This window comes from Diabrotica virgifera, chromosome 1 (genome assembly GCF_917563875.1).
Source record: "Diabrotica virgifera virgifera chromosome 1, PGI_DIABVI_V3a".
NCBI classification, from domain to species: domain Eukaryota; kingdom Metazoa; phylum Arthropoda; class Insecta; order Coleoptera; family Chrysomelidae; genus Diabrotica; species Diabrotica virgifera.
In genome coordinates, this window is record NC_065443.1 from 37,065,923 (window position 1) to 37,087,461 (window position 21,539).

Consider the following 21,539-nt stretch of genomic DNA (forward strand, 5'->3'; position numbering starts at 1 on the left):
TGTTTGTTATGCATCAAGCATCAAGTTCAGTCGCTTCGAGTTTGGAAGACTGAGTGCAACGAAAACGCACCCGACAAACAACAAATTCCCGTCATTTAGAAAACGGCGTGAGATGGAGATGGTGCCTGCCCTCACATGCCTCGGCTAAAAGATAAAGATGGTGCGATCGTCTTTCTTTTCAAGTCGTTAAGAATTCTCACCTGAGTGTTATTTTTGTGTGAAAAAGTGCGTGAATTTGTGTAAACATGTCTTGGATTAGGAGATCTAATTCTAAAGTGGCTGCTAAAAAGGGAAACGAAAACGATGATGATAGCAGCTCAACGTACTCAGACGATTCGGTATGTAATTTAACGATATAAGAAATAAAAGATGCTTAATGACATAATTAAAAAAGCTTTACTACATTATCTTCAATGAATGATTCCAGTGAATATGATTTATTCTAACCTACAAATCTCTCCTAAATAACTTGTGCAAGCATTACTGCTAAACAGTCCAAAGGTTAAGGCATTTATTGTAGTCGTACTTAGTCCGTAGTGAAAAGAAAAACAATTTGAAAAGTTATTGGTATAATAAAATTAGTTTAGGTTATTAGGTTCAATGTCATAAATCAAAATTGATAATTTGTAAAAATCTGTGAGTACAATAATATTTTTTTTATTTAGCTTAATCCCTTGACAATTAATTGGCCATTGGCATGGTACCTACAGTTGAGTATTAAGTTTGTAATCAGATAGTGTAATGTGTAGTGTGTGTTGAGTAAATGTCTTGTTACTTAGGAAAATTGACTTCATTGTCTTTACAAAGAGACGCTAATTGTATCCGAACGTCTGCCGTACCTCCAGTGAGTACCAATCCCACAAGGATAAAAACTATTTTCATTTAAAAATTTTCAATAAATTAAAAATTTGCTCTCCGGCTGAGATTCGAACACACAAACGTTGGATCCAAAGGTAGGCTCTTTTACCACTGAACCGCAGAGGGGATTAATAATCTATTATAATACTTAATAATAAATAATTACTAATGATCTCTCAGTCTCCAGACCAATCGATTCAATTCATTGTAACATAACCTTTATATACAGGGTGTCCCAAAAGTAGTGGAACGGTCGAATATTTCGCGAACTAAACATCGGATCGAAAAACTGAAAAATGCGTGTTCAATCATTTTCAAAAATCTATCCAATGACACCAAACACCAACCCCCACTACACCCCCTGGAGGTGGGGTGGAGGGTAACTGTAAAATCTCAAATGGAAACCCCTAGTTTTTCTTGCAGACTTGGATTCGTTACGTAAAAGTAAGCAACTTTTATTCAAGACATTTTTTCGAACTGTTAATAGATGGCGCTATAATTGAGAAAAACGATTTATCCTGATACCATAGGTAAATTATAGAAACGGTCTAATATCTCGCGAAATACACTTCCAAATGAGAAACCAAAAAAGAGGTTTTTAATACTTTTCGAAAACCTATCGAATAACACTAAACATGACCCTCCAACCCACCCCCTGGAGGTGGGGTGGGGGTAACTTTAAAATCTTAAATAGCAACCCCCACTTTTTATTACAGATTCGGATTCGTCATGAAAAATTAAGCAACATTTATTCGAAACATTTTTTAGAATTGTTGATAGATGGCGCTTTAATTGGAAAAATACGATTTATTAGCGCCATCTATCAGCAATTTTAAAAAAGGTTTTCGAAAAATATTAAAAATCTGTTTTTTGGTTTCTCATTTGGAAGTGTATACAGTGGAACCTCGATTATCCTTCTCTCCATTAACCGTCACCTCTGTTAACCGTCAGGGTCCGTACATCATCAATATTATTCATTTTGTTAGCATTGAGTTTTGAGCATTGCGATGAGCCAAACGAAATTCCTTGAAATGTACAGTGATGCTACCATTGGATTTGCACAAACAAAGATTTGTGTAAAGAAGCCAGAGAAGGTGCATCGCACATGCAACAATTCATTGAGTTGAATTCTCGACAAGAAGAAGACTATAAAATAGATTTTATGATCTTACGCGGATTAAGAAATTCTTCGTTGCAAAATTTGAATTAACAGTAAAACAAACAAGATTTCAGAATATTCTAAACCAAATTAATTGGATTGGACGAACACAAATCCCTCTTATATTATTAAACACAACATACAAATAAAATTTGAGAGTTGTACTATGAATGTGTTTCAACGTTCTGTTAACCGTTTTTTCGATTATCCGTCATACCCTTGGTCCGGTGCCCTGACGGATAATCGAGGTTCCACTGTATATCTTTATATAATACTATATCTATAATTTACCTATGGTATCAGGATAAATCATTTTTCCCAATTATAGCGCCATCTATCCACAGTTCGAAAAAATGTCTTTAATAAAAGTTGCTTACTTTTACGTAACGAATCCAAATCTGCAAGAAAAACTATGGGTTTCCATTTGAGATTTTAAAGTTACCCCCACCCCACCTCCAGGGGGTGTAGTGGGGGATGGTGTTTGGTGCCATTGGATAGATTTTTGAAAATGATTGAACAGTATTTTTCAGTTTTTCGATCCGATGTTTAGTTCGCGAAATATTCGACCGTTCCACTACTTTTGGGACACCCTATATATGTTTTTAAGAAATTAGATAAAAAATATAAAACAGAAAATATGAGGTTTATAATGGAGAATAATATTCTCCATGTTGTGAACCTCACACATGTTTTGAAATCCTATAATATAATAATTCTTCATTATGTTTATAATTTCTTGACTTCCATTTATTGTAGATTAAAGAACCTTTTAAATTCTGGTGATAACCAGAGCAGCTTCCATGGCTCATCTGATCTGATTCTAACGTCGAAAGTTTTTGACAATGTCAAAATGGAAAAATAAAATCAATTTTTGTAGCAGTTCATCGACCAGTAAAAGTTGAATACAAATATAACATTCTTTAATTGCAATGTTTGAAAGATATGTGTAATACAGTTTGTATTTTATATAAAGACATTTTTGACATTTTTGGAACTAGCTTCGAATGTTCTTTTTCAGTAGCTGTTTACAACAACGGTTCGGTGTAACCAGGATGATCCTAAGGGGGGGAGGGGTTACGACTACTGGAGGGTCTCTAGCTAGGGGATATGGAATAGTAATTATGTTAAGCGTATAGAGCTCAAAGTACATCCCAATGGGGGGTGGTCACAACCCCCCAAAATCCCTCCTGGTTACGCCCCTGGTTTACAAATCCCAAACTCAGATTTGTCATGGTTATTTGTTTGCACTTTCTACACATTAAAGATTTTATGTTTGGTATGCCACGATTTTAGGTTTTTTATACTAATGTCCGTTCCACCTTGACTTTACAGTATAGGGAATATAGGCAATTTATGAGAGTTTTTAGCGCGGTGATGCTGATTTTATCAAAAAGAATTTGTAATCGAATATTAGAGAGATTAAATTCAAACTTTTTAGAAAGACAATCTACAATTTTAGGATTCGTATGTGTTTAAGTTTATTTGATATACTATAGTTATTACGCACATGAATCCTAAAATTGTAGATTGCCTTTCTAAAACAGTTTTAATTTAATCTCTCTAATGTTCGAGTTCTTAAGACGGCCCTGGTTCGAATACAAATTATTTAGGATAAAATCGGTAGCACAGCGCTCAAAACTCTCATAAGGTCTGTGGTGCCTATGTTCCCTATACTGTAAAGTCAAGGTGGGACGGACATTAGTATTCTACTGCCTTTTTACTAAGTATAGTCGGATTCATTGTATGTAATACAAACAATCGCTAATTATATCCTATCGCTTTTATTACTTATAGAGAAGAGATTACTTAGCTTGTACACTCAATAATTTGACGCTCTTACTACTGCGCCAGCAAGGCGTTAGAAAGTTTTAACTTTTAGTATACTATATACAACGTCTAGTTATCTCCAAAGGCGAACGGCAAATCATTCATAATCAAATGCTCCAATGTGTTGAGCAATATTGGAAGCTGCTCTTTATTTCTCTATCTATCTCAGATTTGAGGAAACCAAAGGTACCAAGAGGTACTTGCTCCACTTGGTACACTTTTGGAGTGTTATTTATGTGTGAAAAAGTGCGTGAATTTGTGTAAACATGTCTTGGATTAGGAGATCTAACTCTAAAGTAGCTACTAAAAAGGAAAATGAAAACGCTGATGATAAGGTAATTTAATGATATAAGAAATAGAAGATACATACAAGATATAGTACGGTGGGGAAGACAGAGACGACGAGAGTGAAAGAGACCAATACGAAGGCCATTTAAAACGTGGCGAGATAGCTGGCAGTCAACATCACAGCTACGAATACAAGCTCAAAATCGGTTAAAAACAGGCCAAGAGGCCTAATATAAGAAGAAGAAGAAATAAAAGATGCTTAACGACATAATTAAAATAGCTTTTACACTACATTATCTTCAATGAATGATTCCATTGAATATTATTTATTCTAACCTACAAACCTCTTCTAAGTAACTTATCAGCTCCATAAATTTATATGTGCAAGCATTACTGCTAAGAGTCCAAAGGTTAAGGCATTTATTGCAGTCGTTAATGAAAAGAAAAACAATTGAAAATTTATTAATACATGTAATAAAAGTATGTAGTGTAAGTTATTAGATTCAATGGTAATCAAAATTGATAATTTGTAAAAAAATCTGTGAGTAGGTACATAATACTTAAATAATAATATTAATGATCTTTCAGTCTTCAGACCAATCAATTCAACTCATTGTAACAATTAGGTACACAAAAAATTAAAACTTTCTTCATTGTTATTTTTGAGTTTGTGTATGTGTGATTGTATTTCTTCTTTGGATGATGGGGGAATTTTTCTTCTATATTTCTATATTTAAGAGTTTGAATTTTTTGAAACCGTTCTTTTGGTTCTGGGCAGTTTAATACACTAAGCACCAAAATTAACGCACCACCTTAAAAATGGGACATTTTTGATGTCTTGTATTTCCTAAACCTGTTGTCCAGGGCACAAAATATCCATGATATTTATATAAATATCAAAATATCGGATATATATGATATATATCCAATATATATCCAAAATGTGATATTTATATGATATTTATGATATTTTGGAAAACATTTCAATAGAGAAACTAAATTGACCAAAATAAGACTCTAAATGTAGAATGTAACAATATAGAAGATATATTTTTACTTTAAATAAAAAATACAAAAATATAAACGTACGTATGGTAGTATGTTACATAAACAGAAAACAAAATGATACGAGTATCCAAATAACAACTAAACTATTAAGGTGAAACAGTAGCGATCAACAGGTAGCGAAAACGCGTTCCAAGATTGCGGCTGTAATTTTGAATATTTTTTCGAGATATTTGGCACACGTATTCGTAATATAATAAAGAATGACGGTACAGAGCCCAATTTGAAAAATATATTAATATGTGGAAATTACTCTGTAATTAAATACAATATTAAAAAAACGAGCCTGTACCGCCATTAAGAAGAACAAAAAAATACAGTTTCTTCAAATAAACTTTTTTATCCGATGCCTAGATTTTGTGTCATTTTGGAACTACTAAAATTTTTTATTTCATTAGTATGTAGTTCCAAAATGACACAAACTCTAGGCATCGGATAAAAAAGTTTATTTGAAGAAACTGTATTTTTTTGTTCTTCTTAATGGCGGTACAGGCTCGTTTTTTTAATATTGTATTTAATTACAGAGTAATTTCCACATATTAATATATTTTTCAAATTGGGCTCTGTATCGCCATTCTTTATTATATTACGAATGCGTGTGCCAAATATCTCGAAAAAATATTCAAAATTACAGCCGCAATCTTGGAACGCGTTTTTGCTACCTGTTGATCGCTACTGTTTCCTCTTAAAAACATTAACTTAAACATACAGGGTGAGTTTTTAGTGCGGGATCGGTCGATAACTCCATTATGGTATAAAATATCGAGAAAAGTTATTTAAAAAAATGTAGGCAATGATATTCTCCACGCTTGGAAAATATGTCCATTTCTACAGGGTGATCAGTATATCAAACATGCGTGGTATATCAAACATAATTTTTTAAATGGGACACCCTATATATTTTTTCATATTTATATTCCCCTTATGATTCTTGTTCATATAATATATGGTTTTGTATTACCATACAGAGTATTTAGCAAGTTATGACCATTTTTATTTCGAAATCACTATGAGATTAACACCCTATATATAAAGAAGTAATTCGTAGACAAGAATTTGTTTTATGTAATAAGATAAACAATATACTGTAGTTTTTAAATTAAGTCCAATTCACATCATTGACGAATATTTGTATACAGGGTGAACTACAAAACCAAATTACGATTTTCTCTATTTTTTTAAATGGATCACCCTATATTTTATTTTTCAAAATTATTGTATTTAATATACTCTTTCATTTTTATATAGCATTCCCTATATCTAAACTGATTACTTTCCAATATATTTTTACTTTTCTTCAAATTTCGGGAATACATTCAATTTTTCTAGTAGAAATAAGTTAGTATTGAGTGATAATTAAACAAAATTATTTTTATTAGATAAATAACTAACACAAAATATAAACCATAGCAATATGCAGTGCATATACCAATAAATGTGATATTAAGAAATTATCATATTTCCCTAATATACAAGAATCGTAAAATTCCTACAAAAAAAAACTGTGTATTGTATATAATAATATAACAAGATTATTTTTATTCAATAAATAACTTATATGAAAAATAAATCAAAACAATATACAACTGATGTAACAGTTTTTAGATTGGTATATCAACAGCATTCTAAGCCAAGAATTTTTTAGTAGAACATTCATTTTTATAAGCACTTTTAAACTACAAAACAAAATCACGATTTTCTCAGTTTTTTTAATAGAACACCGTATATTTTATTTTTTTTTTGAAATATTGTATTTATCATACTCTTTCATTTTTATATAGCATCTCCTATACCTAAACTTATTAGTTTCTGAGATATTTTTAGTTTTCTTCATTTGCCGGGAATACATTCAATTCTTATAAATATAAATAACTTGCCAAATAAGTATTATGTAATAATATAACAAATATTTTCATTCAATAAATAACTAACAAAAAAATAATAAACCATAACAAAATTTAATGAATGTACCAATTAATGTGATGTTAAGGATATAAGTCTAAAGTAAATGTTGAAAATGACTACTTTCAACGTCTATGCAATTGTGTAACCGATATTCAAATGACCGAGCCACATTTCTAACATTTTTGTAAGTCAATATTATTAAAAGCTTCTTTTATTCTATTTTTCATATCATCAAGCGTTGTTGGATGCTTCTGGTATACAAGGTTTTTTATATAGCCCCACTTGAAAAAAATCAATTTTGGAAGAACTGAAGCACCGTCGGTCGTATAAAAACCTCAACCGTCAAAAAATGTGGACCAATCACATAATCTCTAACAATATCACCTTAAACATTTATAGATCACCTAGTTTGAGTGTTAACACATTTCTAACATTTTTGTAAGTCAATATTATTAAAAGCTTCTTTTATTCTATTTTTCATATCATCAAGCGTTGTTGGATGCTTCTGGTATACAAGGTTTTTTATATAGCCCCACTTGAAAAAAATCAATTTTGGAAGAACTGAAACACCGTCGGTCGTATAAAAACCTCAACCGTCAAAAAATGTGGACCAATCACATAATCTCTAACAATATCACCTTAAACATTTATAGATCACCTAGTTTGAGTGTTAACAAAGTAGGGATTTCTTGATGCATATTAATGAAATTTAATATGAAAATTATATTATTAATAACTGCGGGTCACAATCTGCAATTAGGAATCAAGTAAAACCGTAAAGATATTAAGTATCAAGTTCAGAACTCCAAATTATTTTTAGAGTATTGAGTCTAAGATTTTTCCAAAAGTACTGAAAAGAAATATAAGGTATGTGGTATTTTTGAAAAGGTAATTGAATTACCTTTAAAATAAGGTATCACTCAACCCCCCTTTCCACTAAAGATTTTAGGGGTAGTGTCCACTAAAACATTCCACAGTTCTACTGTCGCCAATAACCACTTATCGAAGAATTTATAGCTAAAGATCCCTTTGGCGGTTCAAAATAATATAAACATATCGAGGTCCCTCAGATAAAAGAGATATGAATATCCATGAGAATCGAGAACGAATTACGTAATACACATTTCATCTCTACAGATTTGTGAGAATTCAACAATCTGAAACACAAACATGATTTTAACGAATTTAGAATACAGGGTGAAGCAAAATGTTACAAATGATTTTCGCACCGTTACAGATGGAACCTTAAGAAGAACAAGAGTGTTTGCTTCGCTTATTCGATTCTTCATAGAATTTTGTTTTTTTTTTTGTTACACTGGCTATTAATATTTGCTACCAAATATTTTATATTATTTGTCTCTTGGCATAAAAATGTACGTTAATTGGTATCTTTAAAAATACTAGAATTGAGTGACTTGAAATCCTCTTAATATTTCGTAATTATTCGGTGTTTAAATGCTTTTTTTCTATTATATTTTGATGCATGTAAAAAATACACAGAAAGCAGAGGTCGATGAGAGAAAAAAAACTCAAATTAAAAACACAAACATGGTGTTATTTTCAATTATACTTTAAACAAACCGATCCAAATATACTTTTATACGAAGTGAATAGGTACCCCGTATTAAAAAATAAATAAAACATTTTACCACTTCGGAGAAATATTCGGAACAAAGAATTGTACGATTTTGAGATAAAAATCCTTCGAACAAATAAAGCTGTAATTAATAACCCGTCTTTATTGTTTTAACCGAATGCCTCGGAACATCTTCACTTGATTAAATATACTTTGAGTTTCATATTTTTAAGGTCAACATCTCTTAAATTGAAAGCAACTGGGAGTGTAATCAATTTCCGCTATAAAATAAAAGAAGAGCCCACACCCGACACAATAAAAAGGGTTATTTCGAAAACAGTTACAGATAGTAATCCTGAAAATACTAATTTTAAACATACCAAATTGTGTATTGCTTTTCTCTTCCTCATCGCCTTCTTGTATGGCTATCCATAACATTGCTTACAGCTAGTCCTTAATTCACTTCACATAGTATATCAAATATATATATATATATATATATATATATATATATATATATATATATATATATATATATATATATATATAACGTATCTCCTAAAAGATTTGGCACAAAATATTTATGGGATATTTTTTAATAAAGAAATTTATTTAAATACTATAACTACTTAGTTATAGTATACTATAGTTAACTAAACTATACTATCAAATTATGTAGAGTGACCCGTTCTGCTCTACTAGAGGCAAATTTTTCTTCTAATGTTGAAAAATTATGAAATAACAGTGATAAGATGAAATTCTTCGAATGTCTCACTAAAAAGCAAAAAATAAAAAAAATTTAAAAAATATTCGTCATGTTCGTCAAAGAAAAGCGTGGCGCGTCTTCATCGAATAAACGGTTTTCGCACCATGCTTTTCTTTAACGAATGTTTTAGATTTTGTCAATTTTTTTTATTTTTTGCTTTTTAGTTGATTTTTTTTATATGTTTAATTTTAGTCACTCGTAACTAAAGAAAAGCGTTTCTTAAAAATATTTTTTCCATATTTTTTTATTTTTTACTTTTTAGTCTTACACTTTTCAAACATTAAAATATAGCGTCGTCATGTTTATTAAAATATGTATAAAATATATTTATGATGTACAAACATGAAAAGTAGCCGGAATCGGCAAATAATTTGAAACTTTATTGTTTACCTATTTATGAAGCATAACGTAAACAATTAACGTAAAAAGTGAAATTATGTATAGTTCATATAATTAGCTACAATCTAAAAAGTTTCAAGTTTCTTCATTTAAGTTTCAAGCGTTTAATTAATTAATACGACAAAACGATTTCAAATGTTAATTGTAGCACAAAACGTCTCTACCGGTGGTTTTTCTAAGACTACGATAAAAACACGAATTTTTGAATTCGAGTTTTGGTTGAAGTTTTGTTTCGTATCGTATTGAAAATTGACATGAAAAAACGCCGATTTATACAGGGTGTAACAAAAATACAGGTCATAAATTTAATCACATATTCTGGGACCAAAAATAGTTCGATTGAGCCTAACTTACCTTAGTACAAATGTGCACATAAAAAAAGTTACAGCCCTTTGAAGTTACAAAATGAAAATCGATTTTTCCAATATATCGAAAACTATTAGAGATCTTTTAGTGAAAATAGACATGTGGCATTCTTATGGTAGTAGTATCTTAAGAAAAAATTATAGTAAAATTTGGACACCCCATAAAAATTTTATGGGGGTTTTGTTCCTTTAACCCCCCCCCCAAACTTTTGTGTACGTTCCAATTTAATTATTATTGTAGTACCATTAGTTAAACACAATATTTCAAAAACTTTTTTGCCTCTCAGTACTTTTTCGAAAAGTCAGTTTTTATCCAGATATTTTGAATATTTATCAAATCCACTACATATTTGTATATGGCTAAGTACGATTATGGAGACTTGGTAATAATATGAGAATTTATTTATGATTTACATTTTTAGGTATATTTTGAACCATATTAAAAAAGAAGTAATATCTCGATAAAAAGTGCCTTTTTAAAAAAATACAAAGAGGCAAAAAAGTTTTACAAACACTGTGTTTAACTAATGGTATCGCATTAAAAGTTTAATTGGAACATACACAAACATTTGGGGGGTTTAAAGGAACAAAACCCCCATAAAATTTTTATGTAAACATATTAAAAAAGAAGACGCAACTCGATAAAAACTGCCTTATCGAAAAAATACAAAGAGGCAAAAAAGTTTTAGAAATATTGAATTTAACTAATGGTACCACAATAATAATTTAATTGGAACGTACACAAAAGTTTGGGGGGGTTTAAGGGAACAAAACCCCCATAAAATTTTTATGGGGTGCACAAATTTCACTATAATTCTTTTTTAAGATGTTCCTGCCATAAGAATGCCACATGTCCATTTTCAACAAAAAATCTCTAATAGTTTTCGATATATTCGAAAAAATTGATTTTTATTTTGTAACTTCAAAGGGCTGTAACTTTTTTTATGTGCATATTTGTACCAAGGTAAATTAGGTTCATTCGAACTATTTTTGGTCTCAGAAAAAGTGATTTAATTTATGACCTGTATTTTCGTTACACCCTGTATATAAACAAATATATGAGCGTTCAAAATTTGAAACTTTATTGTTTATTTATGAAACATAACGTAAACAATTAACGTAAAAAGTGAAATGATGTATAGTTCATATCATTAGCTACAATCCGTAAAAGTTTCAAGGTTCTACATTGTAAAAAACAAGAGAATTTAAGCATTTTCCATTAAAATCGTTTTTTTTTATTTAAACAATAATTGTTAATTATTGTTAATTATAACGTTTTACGTTAATTGTTTACGTTATGTTTCATAAATAAACAATAAAGTTTCAAATTTTGAACGCTCATATATTTGTGTATATATAAATCGGCCTTTTTTCCTGTCAATTTTCAATACGATACGAAACAAAACTTCAACCAAAACTCGAATTCAAAAATTCGTGTTTTTATCGTAGTCTTAGAAAAACCACCGGTAGAGACGTTTTGTGCTACAGACATTTGTGCTACAGACAAAATTTGCAGACATATGCATTAGCGGGAACAATACACGAATAGTCAATAAAAATTTTATGTTTATTAATTATTAATAAACATAAAAAAATGTTTATTGACTATTCGTGTATTGTTCCCGCTAATGCATATGTCTGCAAATTTTCATTCATTTGCATCGAAAAAAGGCAGTCAAATTAAGGTCTAAAGATTTGATGCCAACTATTGAAGTAAAGAAAAGCGTTTAATAAGTACCTGAATTTACACAAGAACAATGAGTTAATTTTATATCTTTTGATTGAAGAAGATCACAATGATTTTTAGATTTTGCATTATAAAAAAAAATAAAGTCAACTAGGGCTCTATTTAAAAATAGACAATTTAAAGGAAATTATTTAATACTCATTAAAAATCATCTAATGGACAATGAAGTTGTGAAAAGCTCATTTGGAAACAGCAAAATACGTGCTGTCGCTTTGCGGTCGGCGACACTACTGGTTCTGGTGCAGTAGTACTGCGGCACAGTATAAAGAGGGACAGTAAAACCTCTTCTATGTCGGCACATTAACGAATGTGATTTTTTGGAAAGAAAAAAATGATAAGCAGTTCAAATTTGTTATCAATCTAACAAGGATTAAACATTACATACAAAAAATATAAAAATTTTCGCATTTGTCAATGCGCTGATTTAGGAATTTCTAAAAAAGAGTTATTTGGCTCTCCTGAAAACTACCACTTTTTACATTCAATAGTTGGAAATGGCAGGGACGATATCTAAACTACTTGTGCCACATAGCCAGAAGAACGAGGGCCATGGAACTACTGGTGGTAGAAGGCTGAATACGAAGAAAAAGATTCCCAATGGGTGGGAAAAACCGACATGGAGCCATCCATCTGACACAGGATCGTAACCAATGGGACAAAAAGTTAACAATATTATTCAGAGTGTCACCACGCCCTAAAAAGGGCTCAAGGAATGAGGAGGATATAATAATTATTAATTTAGCTCTATAGCGAGATCGATGCGGGAGATAGAAATGTCCAGAATATTTAATAGATTGGATATATTATGTAACAAGCATTGTGTACGGATGACAAGGTGGGATGTGGGATCAATGTATTCGATAAAATGGAATCTAGCTTTAATTAAATGGATTGGTTGGTTAATTCTAAATTTTATTATGAAATCGAATCTATAATATAAAGGAGTCAATGGCAAAATATAAGCCTGTAGAAAATCTTGGAAGATCTTTTAACAAATTAGACAGAAAATCTAACTGTCGCCAAAATTCATCAAAGCTACCAAGAATTTTTTACAGAAGAAGGAACACAGTAAGAGTAGATTTTATATTATATAAATTCGGGTTCAAAACGTCCTCCGACGTTGTCCGATGCCTTGTTGCCAATATCTTGTATCATTGCAGTTTTCATCTTCTAATCCTCGTACACTCATTGATCGTCTTACTCCTTGTATCCACGTCGTTCTTGGCCTTCCTCTTTTCCTGTTGTCTGTAGGTATCCACTTCATAATTTTCTTGGGCAGTCTCTCCTCCTCCATCTCAGTAGCTTATATTTTTCTTTTTTGGTGTTCCTTTATTCTCTTTATTCTGTTTCGGATCCGTATACCAATGTGTTCTTAATCATGGTGTTGTATATTCTCATTTTTCTTTATTTTTTCCCTATCTCGGTACTCCACAAAACTCCGTTCGATGATTTAATTATCGTTCTTGCTTTATTTATTCTGCTCTTAATTTCTGCATCGTCCGTACCTTCCTTGTTGAAATTAATTCCCAAATACTTGTATTTATCACATCTAGTTATTTTCTGATTATTGTCCAATATCATATCAGTTGAATCCTCACCTAGGCATAAATATTGTGTTTTTTCTACATTCATCTGCAGTCCCCATTTTTCGTATTCTTCCTTCAGTTTGCGAGTCATATATTCCAAATCTTCTTTATCGTTTTCACATATTATCTGATCGTCTGCAAACTGAAGGGTGTACAGGCAGGTGTTGTATTCGATTTGGATGCCCATTCCACTGTATTTTCTTTTCCATATTGTAAGGGTTTTGGCGACATAAATCTTAAACAGACTCGGTGATATGCAACATCCTTGTCGTAGACCTTTGTTGACTGTAAAAAATTCTGTTATTTTGTTTCCTAATTTTACTGCTGATTTCATGTCACTATAAAAATTTTGGACAGCTTTTATGAGAGTAAAGTTTATGTTGGAGTTTTGCAGTACTACTACGAGTAGATTTTCAAATAGAAATTATCTAGTAAATGGAAGAAACACATTTTAGAGGACAGGGAGCATTATTAAATTACGTGATCCATCCATCTCGGTACGGATTCCTTAAAATCGTTTTGGTATAACATTGTACTCTATGACAGCGGTTCTCAATCTTTTTGTGTCATGTACCACCAAATACTTTTTATTATTTTTTGGTACCACCTAACTGAAATACATATCTAACTAGGTGATCTATAATAGTGGTGCTGATTTTGGCTGTTTTTGCGTTTTGTGTACCACCTCAAAAAATTAAATGTACCACCAGTGGTACATGTACCACAGATTGAGAACCGCTGCTCTATGATAAAGCGTACTATACCAAGTTTTCAACTATAATATGTGATGATTCATTAAAAAGAGCAGCGATATCAATGCTTAAAACAAGCATGAGCATGAAGTTTAGTTGGAAGTAAAAGGTTTTTCTGTATCGACGAATTAGTCCAGGGTAATAAGGTTTTTTCCATGACACTCGAGCAGCCAGGGTACTGAAGCGTTTTTTCGACAGGTAATACCTATAAGAGCAAATTGTAACTATTTCCTGCGTAGGATCTGGCGGCCATTTTTATTTATAAACAAGTGTCAAAAATGGCATTTTTCCCTTTTTTTTCAAATCAATGAAAACAGTGAAACTTATGGCTTTTTAGTACAAATATCTTTGAGATTATGGAAAAAGCTTTAAAATGACGTATTACACAGTTTGATATATTGATTTATTGTTAATATAATTGCGAAAAAAGGTCGGTATTGCAAAAAAAAAATTAATTTCGCAATATCTATTGTAAAAATTAGTGTACAGCTTTGAAATTTTTGTCATATAAGGGTTCTTTGGTGCTTAATATGTGATAAAAATTTCAATGCGATTTATTAAATTGTTTAAATTTTATTCAAATTGTTTATCCCAGAGAGCATTTTTTTTTGAAATAACATAAGTCAGAAAAAAATGACGTTAGGACCATTCTACAGGTGTCAAATGAAAGAGCATGAGCTGTTTTTAACTTGGTTTAAAAAAAGCAAATAAAAAATGCATTTATTAGTAATAAATAATTATGCAAAAGTATCGTAAATCTTTCCTTATAAACTTTTTATTTTGTTATATAAGAAATTATATATATTTATTACAATTTTTTATCAATTATGATATAAATAACATTACTTAGTAGTTGTGCACTTAAAACAGGGTAAAAAAGTAAATTTTTTTGGAAAAAGTTATTCAAAAAGTTTATAAGGACCGATTTACGATACTTTTGCATAATTATTTATTACTAATAAATGCATTTTTTATTCACTTTTTTTAAACCAAGTTGAAAACATAGCTCATGCTCTTCCATTTAACACCTGTGGAATGGTTCTAACGTCATTTTTTTCTGACTTATGTTATTGCAAAAAAAATGCTCTCTGAGATAAACAATTCGAATAAAATTTAAACAATTGAACGGATCGCTTTGAAATTTTTATCTCATATTAAGCACCAAAGAACAATCATTTGACAAAAATTTCAAACCTGTACACTAATTTTTACAGCAGTTATTGCAAAAATATTTTTTTTTGCAATTCCGACTTTTTTGGCAATTATATTAACAATAAATGAGTATATCAAACTTTGTAATATGTCATTTTAAAGCTTTTTCCATAGTCTCAAAGATATTTGTACTAAAAACATCATAAGTTTCACTGTTTTCTATTGATTTGAAAAAGAAGGGAAAAATGCCATTTTTTGACAGTTAATTGTTTATAAATAAATATGGCTGCCAGATCCTACGCAGGAAATAGTTACAATTTGTTCCTATAGGTATTACTTGTCGAAAAAAACGCTTCAGTACCCTGGCTGCTGAAGTGTCACGAACAGGGTATATTTTTGTCTTATTACCCTGGCCTAAATATGTACAGAAGATCCAGGTATTGCATTTTCAATTGCATGCTCGTGTTGTAAATGTAAAGTCCGAAGCAACGAAGGGTGCATTTGGTACAACAGTTCATGGGTCCTGAGTCATGGTCTACTAAAGAGTTGGGAAGTGATTTCAGGGATGTTCCATAATTCTTCTCCTTTCCATAAATTACCAAACTTTTTGGACTCATCTCAGATGACCTTTAGATGAATAGCTCATATGAGGCACATAATGCCTCATTATACATAAGTTACATTTACCAGTTTCAGTGGTCAAATGGTGCCTGGTGCTAAATTTACGATTATTTAAAACATCCATGTTATTTAAAACTAATTATGTCAATGTTTCCATTTCTCTAACATTTTTGAAGGGTTTTTACCCATATATTTTCAATTTTGGTGGCTAGCATGTGAACATCTTGTTCAGCACTGATGATGATCTGTAATATGTACAGTGGTACCTCGACATACGAGGGTAATTCGTTCCGTAACCTTGCTCGTATGTCAAATTGCTCGTATGTCAAAGCAATTTTCCCCATTGAAATTAACTGAAATGTCATTAATCCGTTCCAGTACCAAAAAAACACTTTATTGTATTTGTTAAGTGTTTTTAAATAAGAAAAATGTCAAGCGCTTAATTTTCGTTATTTGTCTTCGCTTTTTTCGTCACACTTTGCTCATTTTCATCTGCAGCTCGTTTAAAAAAACTGTCCAAAAAGGTTTGTTCTCTTTCATAAATCGCTCGTGCCTTCTCACATATGATGCTTTTTGTTAAGGTTCCTCCTTGATGCTGCTTCTCTGTCACCCACACCATCAGTAGTTTCTCCATCTTTTCGTGGAGAGAGGTCCGGAGCTTGGAAATTATTGTAACGCCCTTAGCTGGCATTATACCCTTTATCACCTCCTTCAAGTTAGAAGTAGGTAGTCAAAAACAGGCGAATTTTAATAAAAAGCGGTTCCTCGTATCTCAAATTTTGCTCTCATCTCAAAGCAAAACATCGCTCGCTCGGCGGCTCGTATCTCAAAACACTCGTATATTAGGGCGCTCGTATATCGAGGTACCACTGTATATCGAAAACGTTCTGCATTTGTGATGTAGCCATTTAAGGGAATTTTTAATAAATTATATACCTTTTACAAAGGACTTTAATTAACAAAAATTTATGTAATAAAAAAATGAGTAAGTACAAATTGTAAAGTAAAAGTGCAATGTAAATTTAGTGTGTTCTTACATTATATCTATCAAATAATCTATATTATTCTTTCATTTTGGGTTTTTATTAGTATCTCAACAGGTACATAAATAAAACTTCCAATAAAACCTTCGTCTAAATATCTCCAGATAAACATCTTTGTCCCCAAGAAGTGACAACTGGTGGATTCTAGCATATACACAAAGATGAGAAAAGGGGCAGCTATTCTAATTTCGTCGCGTACACCACAGCGGGTACACACTGTTGCCATATGTGATGTATTCTTAATATTGTAAAAAGCTATTCTGATGTTTACAAAAACCCCAAGTAGGATTGTAGCATAAATTAAGAAATTCAACACTGTTGTGTTGACTAAAAATAGTATCTTTTGAATGTTGTTTATTCTTTTCTACCTAATGACGGTGCAAATATTATACAGTTTTTATAATATTTTCTAAAAGAACCCCGCTCCCCCCCAAGTTTTGTCCCCATTTTTTGTCATTTTTAATGCATTTTGATTAATATTAGTCTCCCCAAAATATTGACAGTATGATGGATAGTCAAAGCAGCTTGAGCTTGTTCTATTCGGGACCTTAGCTATGGTCTTAATAATGAAAACAAGAAAGTCTGGTTTGAAAATACCGATTTTATTTTATATCTATCCAAAATTATCCTATCTTTGTTTGATTTTCCATATGCACATATATGGCTCACGTCCAAATCTGCAGCAACTTGTCTTAAAAACCAACCTTCTTCGAGTTTGGCAATTGCTCTTGCTTTTGTGCATCATTCAAATTCATTATAACCATTTTGGAGAAGTTTAATAATTGGTTTGTTCTAGCAAACAGTCAAACTGGTCAGAAACCGTCAGCAAACAGTTGGTCAGTGAGAGAACATAATACAGTCACCAGTGCTATCCCCTCTACTCGCGCTGGTCGACTATTCGCTGATGGTTTCAAACCGTTTGAAACTGATGCTAGAACAAACCTGATAGGTTATTTTATGTTTCAACACACGCGAAATTTTTGACAAGCATTGTCTTTTTGACTTTGACATTTATGAAATCCGTACGACACTGCAATTTTACAGTATTACAATATAAAAATTACGGTGTAAACTATTCAGTGATCGTAACTGTACATTGTTACATCATGTATATCACTTTTCAATTCTTATTGAATTGTGTAAACAAAAATTCCGGAGTATTCCTTTAATTCTGTTTCCAACTAAATCTGGCAACGTCGTTTAACATATGTCTTTTCTATTCGAATCCATTGGAGTCTTTGAGGTGCCTTGCTTAACTGTGATAAGTTATTTATAGCATAGTATTTGATAAAATACATTCAAGCTTATAAAAAACTCATTGTTAAGCTATAAAACCAACAGTTAATTACGATATTATAAATGATATTTATTACAGATAATTTTAAGTGTTTTGTAGAAATATTATGTTGTTTAGTCATTATTCTTTCCTGTCTTAAATATGCAACAAAGTCGGAAAATTTGTCCTATTCACATTCGCATACTAATACTCCAAAGGGTGTCCCAAAATGCATCCAAATTTAACTTTTTTTATAAGTATGTAATCAAAAATTTTTGTTGATTCATATACTGTAGAACGTAGAACATAGCCGTTGCTGGTAAATAACCATTCCATTTTCTTAGCCAAGCCGTTCCGGCACTGTTTAGGTTTTGTAAACAAAAATTAGCAGTGCGTTCCGACACTGCTAATTTTGCCATAACACCACTGGGCTCAATGTCATCCGAAGTCTATGAATTTTGATGACAAAACTATAGATTTCAAAACTTTTCAAAAATTTCCAACGGCACTAAATCGCGTGATCTGGTTGGCCACTTCTAATTACTAAAATAAGAAAGTCAAAGTTTTAAGTGTTCTAAGTGAAAAATAAGACAGTTGTGCCTTCGCATTGCAACTGAATAAAAATGTATACATTTTTATTTCACCAAAATAACAAATTACCAAACCCTGAAATGAAATATGCAATACCTACTTAATTGAATTGTTTTTTATCTTCAAGTTTTATCGTTCCTATCGGATATTGGCAATAATAAAGGGTATTTTGGCCTCATTTACCGATAGTCTAAATTCAAAGATTGGTTAATTCTCTCAAATTACTTTTCTACAGCTTTAGCTCCTTTTTATTCAATTTTTTTTGTATTGTTATTTCAAGTTTCTTTCATAAGGTGCTTCAAATTTTCTTCTTTTCAAGTTTAGATCATTTTTGATTCATTCCATATTTTTAATATCCGACAGTGGCATTAAATTCCAAAATTTACAATTTTTGTATGCTGATCTGTTGGGAAGAATCATAATGTGATGCTAAAAACGTCTCAATATTCTTAATCTTTGGGGAATATTTGCTTCTCGGTTGTGAAAATGTCTTTATAATTTCCATACTTATTTCATTGTTTTGGTTGTAGTTTTCTCTTATACATCTTCATATCTTTTAATATGGGCACAAATATTGCATTTTCGTAACAGTCAGTGACATAAGATATTGATTTCTCAGTCGCATTTTCAAAAAATTGTCCGATATTGGCTACAACCCAAAATATTAACAAACAAGGCGATGACGATTGTGTTTTGTCCCTCCGTCTGTTCTATATTTTTTCCCCAATTCATTTCTTAATCATACTGAAAAATGTTGCAAGCCTTTGCATCATCACTCTGAGAGAGAAGAGAAATATCATAAGAACACTAACGCAAGTCAAGAACACTCTTTTATTTTGTATTATTTGTTATTAAGCTATTCTATTGTGATATCTTAGCATACTTCAAAAATTGACAAAATAGCGTCATTTTTATTTTATTGAAAATATTTCTCAATATGTGGTAGGATATCCGGGCGTTGAGATAGTTATTGTAAATATTGTTAATGGAAAATAATTTTGAACTTTGACCACAAATATAACGAGTTATAAATATCTTTACACAATATACACATTTTGTTTGTTGTTACTGTATCGATTTAGGACTGACTCTATTTTTCTATTGCTTCTTTATTATAGTGCCTTTTACAATACTGTATTATACATTGTTGGCTAACTAATGTCCGAGCAATTTAGAAAATAGTACATTGTTTACCGGGTAGGAAAAGCTTAACATTCCTGGACGACTGTGAAGATTGCTAAGTCGAGGCGTAAGCCGAGACTTAGCAACACAGAGTCCAGGAATGTGGCTTTTCCTACGAGGTAAACATACTATTTTTCCGCAAATCGTTTAAAATTCGACAGATATTGATTGATTTAAAAAAAACGCGATAATTTTATTCCCAAATAAATGGTGCTTTGAAATTCCTAATAAAATTACTTGGGTTACTATGGAAACGTATTGAGGTTGAATTGTCAAACTTGACGCTTATAAATTTAATTGCTGGTGTTCTCGAAAGTAAAATGATAAGTGATGATGAAATTTCCATTCCTGGGACTCCTCCAGAGCTGGTTGAGGCAGTGAATACTGCTTCATTAGAATTATTGCCAAAGAAATCAAGAGAAAAGTACGAAAATGCATACAGACGTTTTATGGATTATCGCATGAGTAAAAATACGAGTTCTTTCTCAGAAAATGTTGTAATGGCATACTTCCTAGACCTTTGTTTAAAGATGAAATGTTCAACATTATGGGCCAATTATTCAATGCTGAAGTCAACCCTTGCACTTAAACACAATGTAGATATATCTACATACTCAAAACTTCGTTCTTTATTGAAACGGCAAGCTCAAGGTTATAGGGCAAAGAAATCTAAGATTTTAACGAAGGAAGAAATTGAAAAATTTATCCAGGAAGCTCCAGATAAAGAAAATTTAATGATTAAGGTAATTTACAAGGTTTTAATAGCAATGTGTTTTCTATCATTTATGTAGAACACTAACAACTGTACGGAAATATCATTTCCTTACAGTAAGGAAATGACATTTCCTTACAGTAAGGAAGTCCTGACTTTTTCTTCAAGAAATTTTGACAGGAATGTCAAAATTTCCTGGCGATTTGCGGAAAAAATCTTTTTTTAGACATCTGAGTCATATATATAGCTCATGCATGCACCTATGAATGACTTGCTTAATTACTGACATAAACATTTTTATACATAAAAATTATTATCACAAAGAAGAACTGTTTACCAAACTTATTTTTATAGCTGTTTGTTTGAATTTACGATTTTTCGTTTGTTTGAATTTACGATTTTTCTAGTAAATTTTCAGTCGTTGCAGTTTGACTCATATGCGACACTTCACTATAGTTTGTCATCAGATGCATTGATTCGATTCCATATTTTTTATTCCGAATATTAAAAATGTTTACTAAATAGTTTGTTATTGTACAGAGAACATTCACTGTTTCATGATCTCAGCAACTTGTCATTTTAGTCCAAGTAATGAAGCTTAAAATAGGCCAAAACCTCGCAATTTTTACAGAATAGATCGATTTGCTTGAAAATTTGAGAACAAGTAGT

General features: G+C 31.2%; 1 protein-coding gene across 3 annotated transcripts in view; it reads left to right on the forward strand.

Annotated features, from left to right (window-relative positions):
* Window positions 1–21,539, forward strand: part of LOC114335880 (ras-associated and pleckstrin homology domains-containing protein 1-like) — a 398,332-nt gene that overhangs the window by 108,864 nt on the left and 267,929 nt on the right. Inside the window, exon 1 of one of the 3 annotated variants that reach the window (XM_050649492.1) lies at window positions 32–338. The exons of the other annotated variants lie outside the window; for them this stretch is intronic. Coding sequence (XP_050505449.1) covers window positions 246–338 — 93 coding nt within the window. The 5' untranslated portion in view covers window positions 32–245. Of the gene's footprint in view, window positions 1–31; window positions 339–21,539 lie in introns of those variants that run through there. 3 annotated transcript variants of the gene reach the window in all.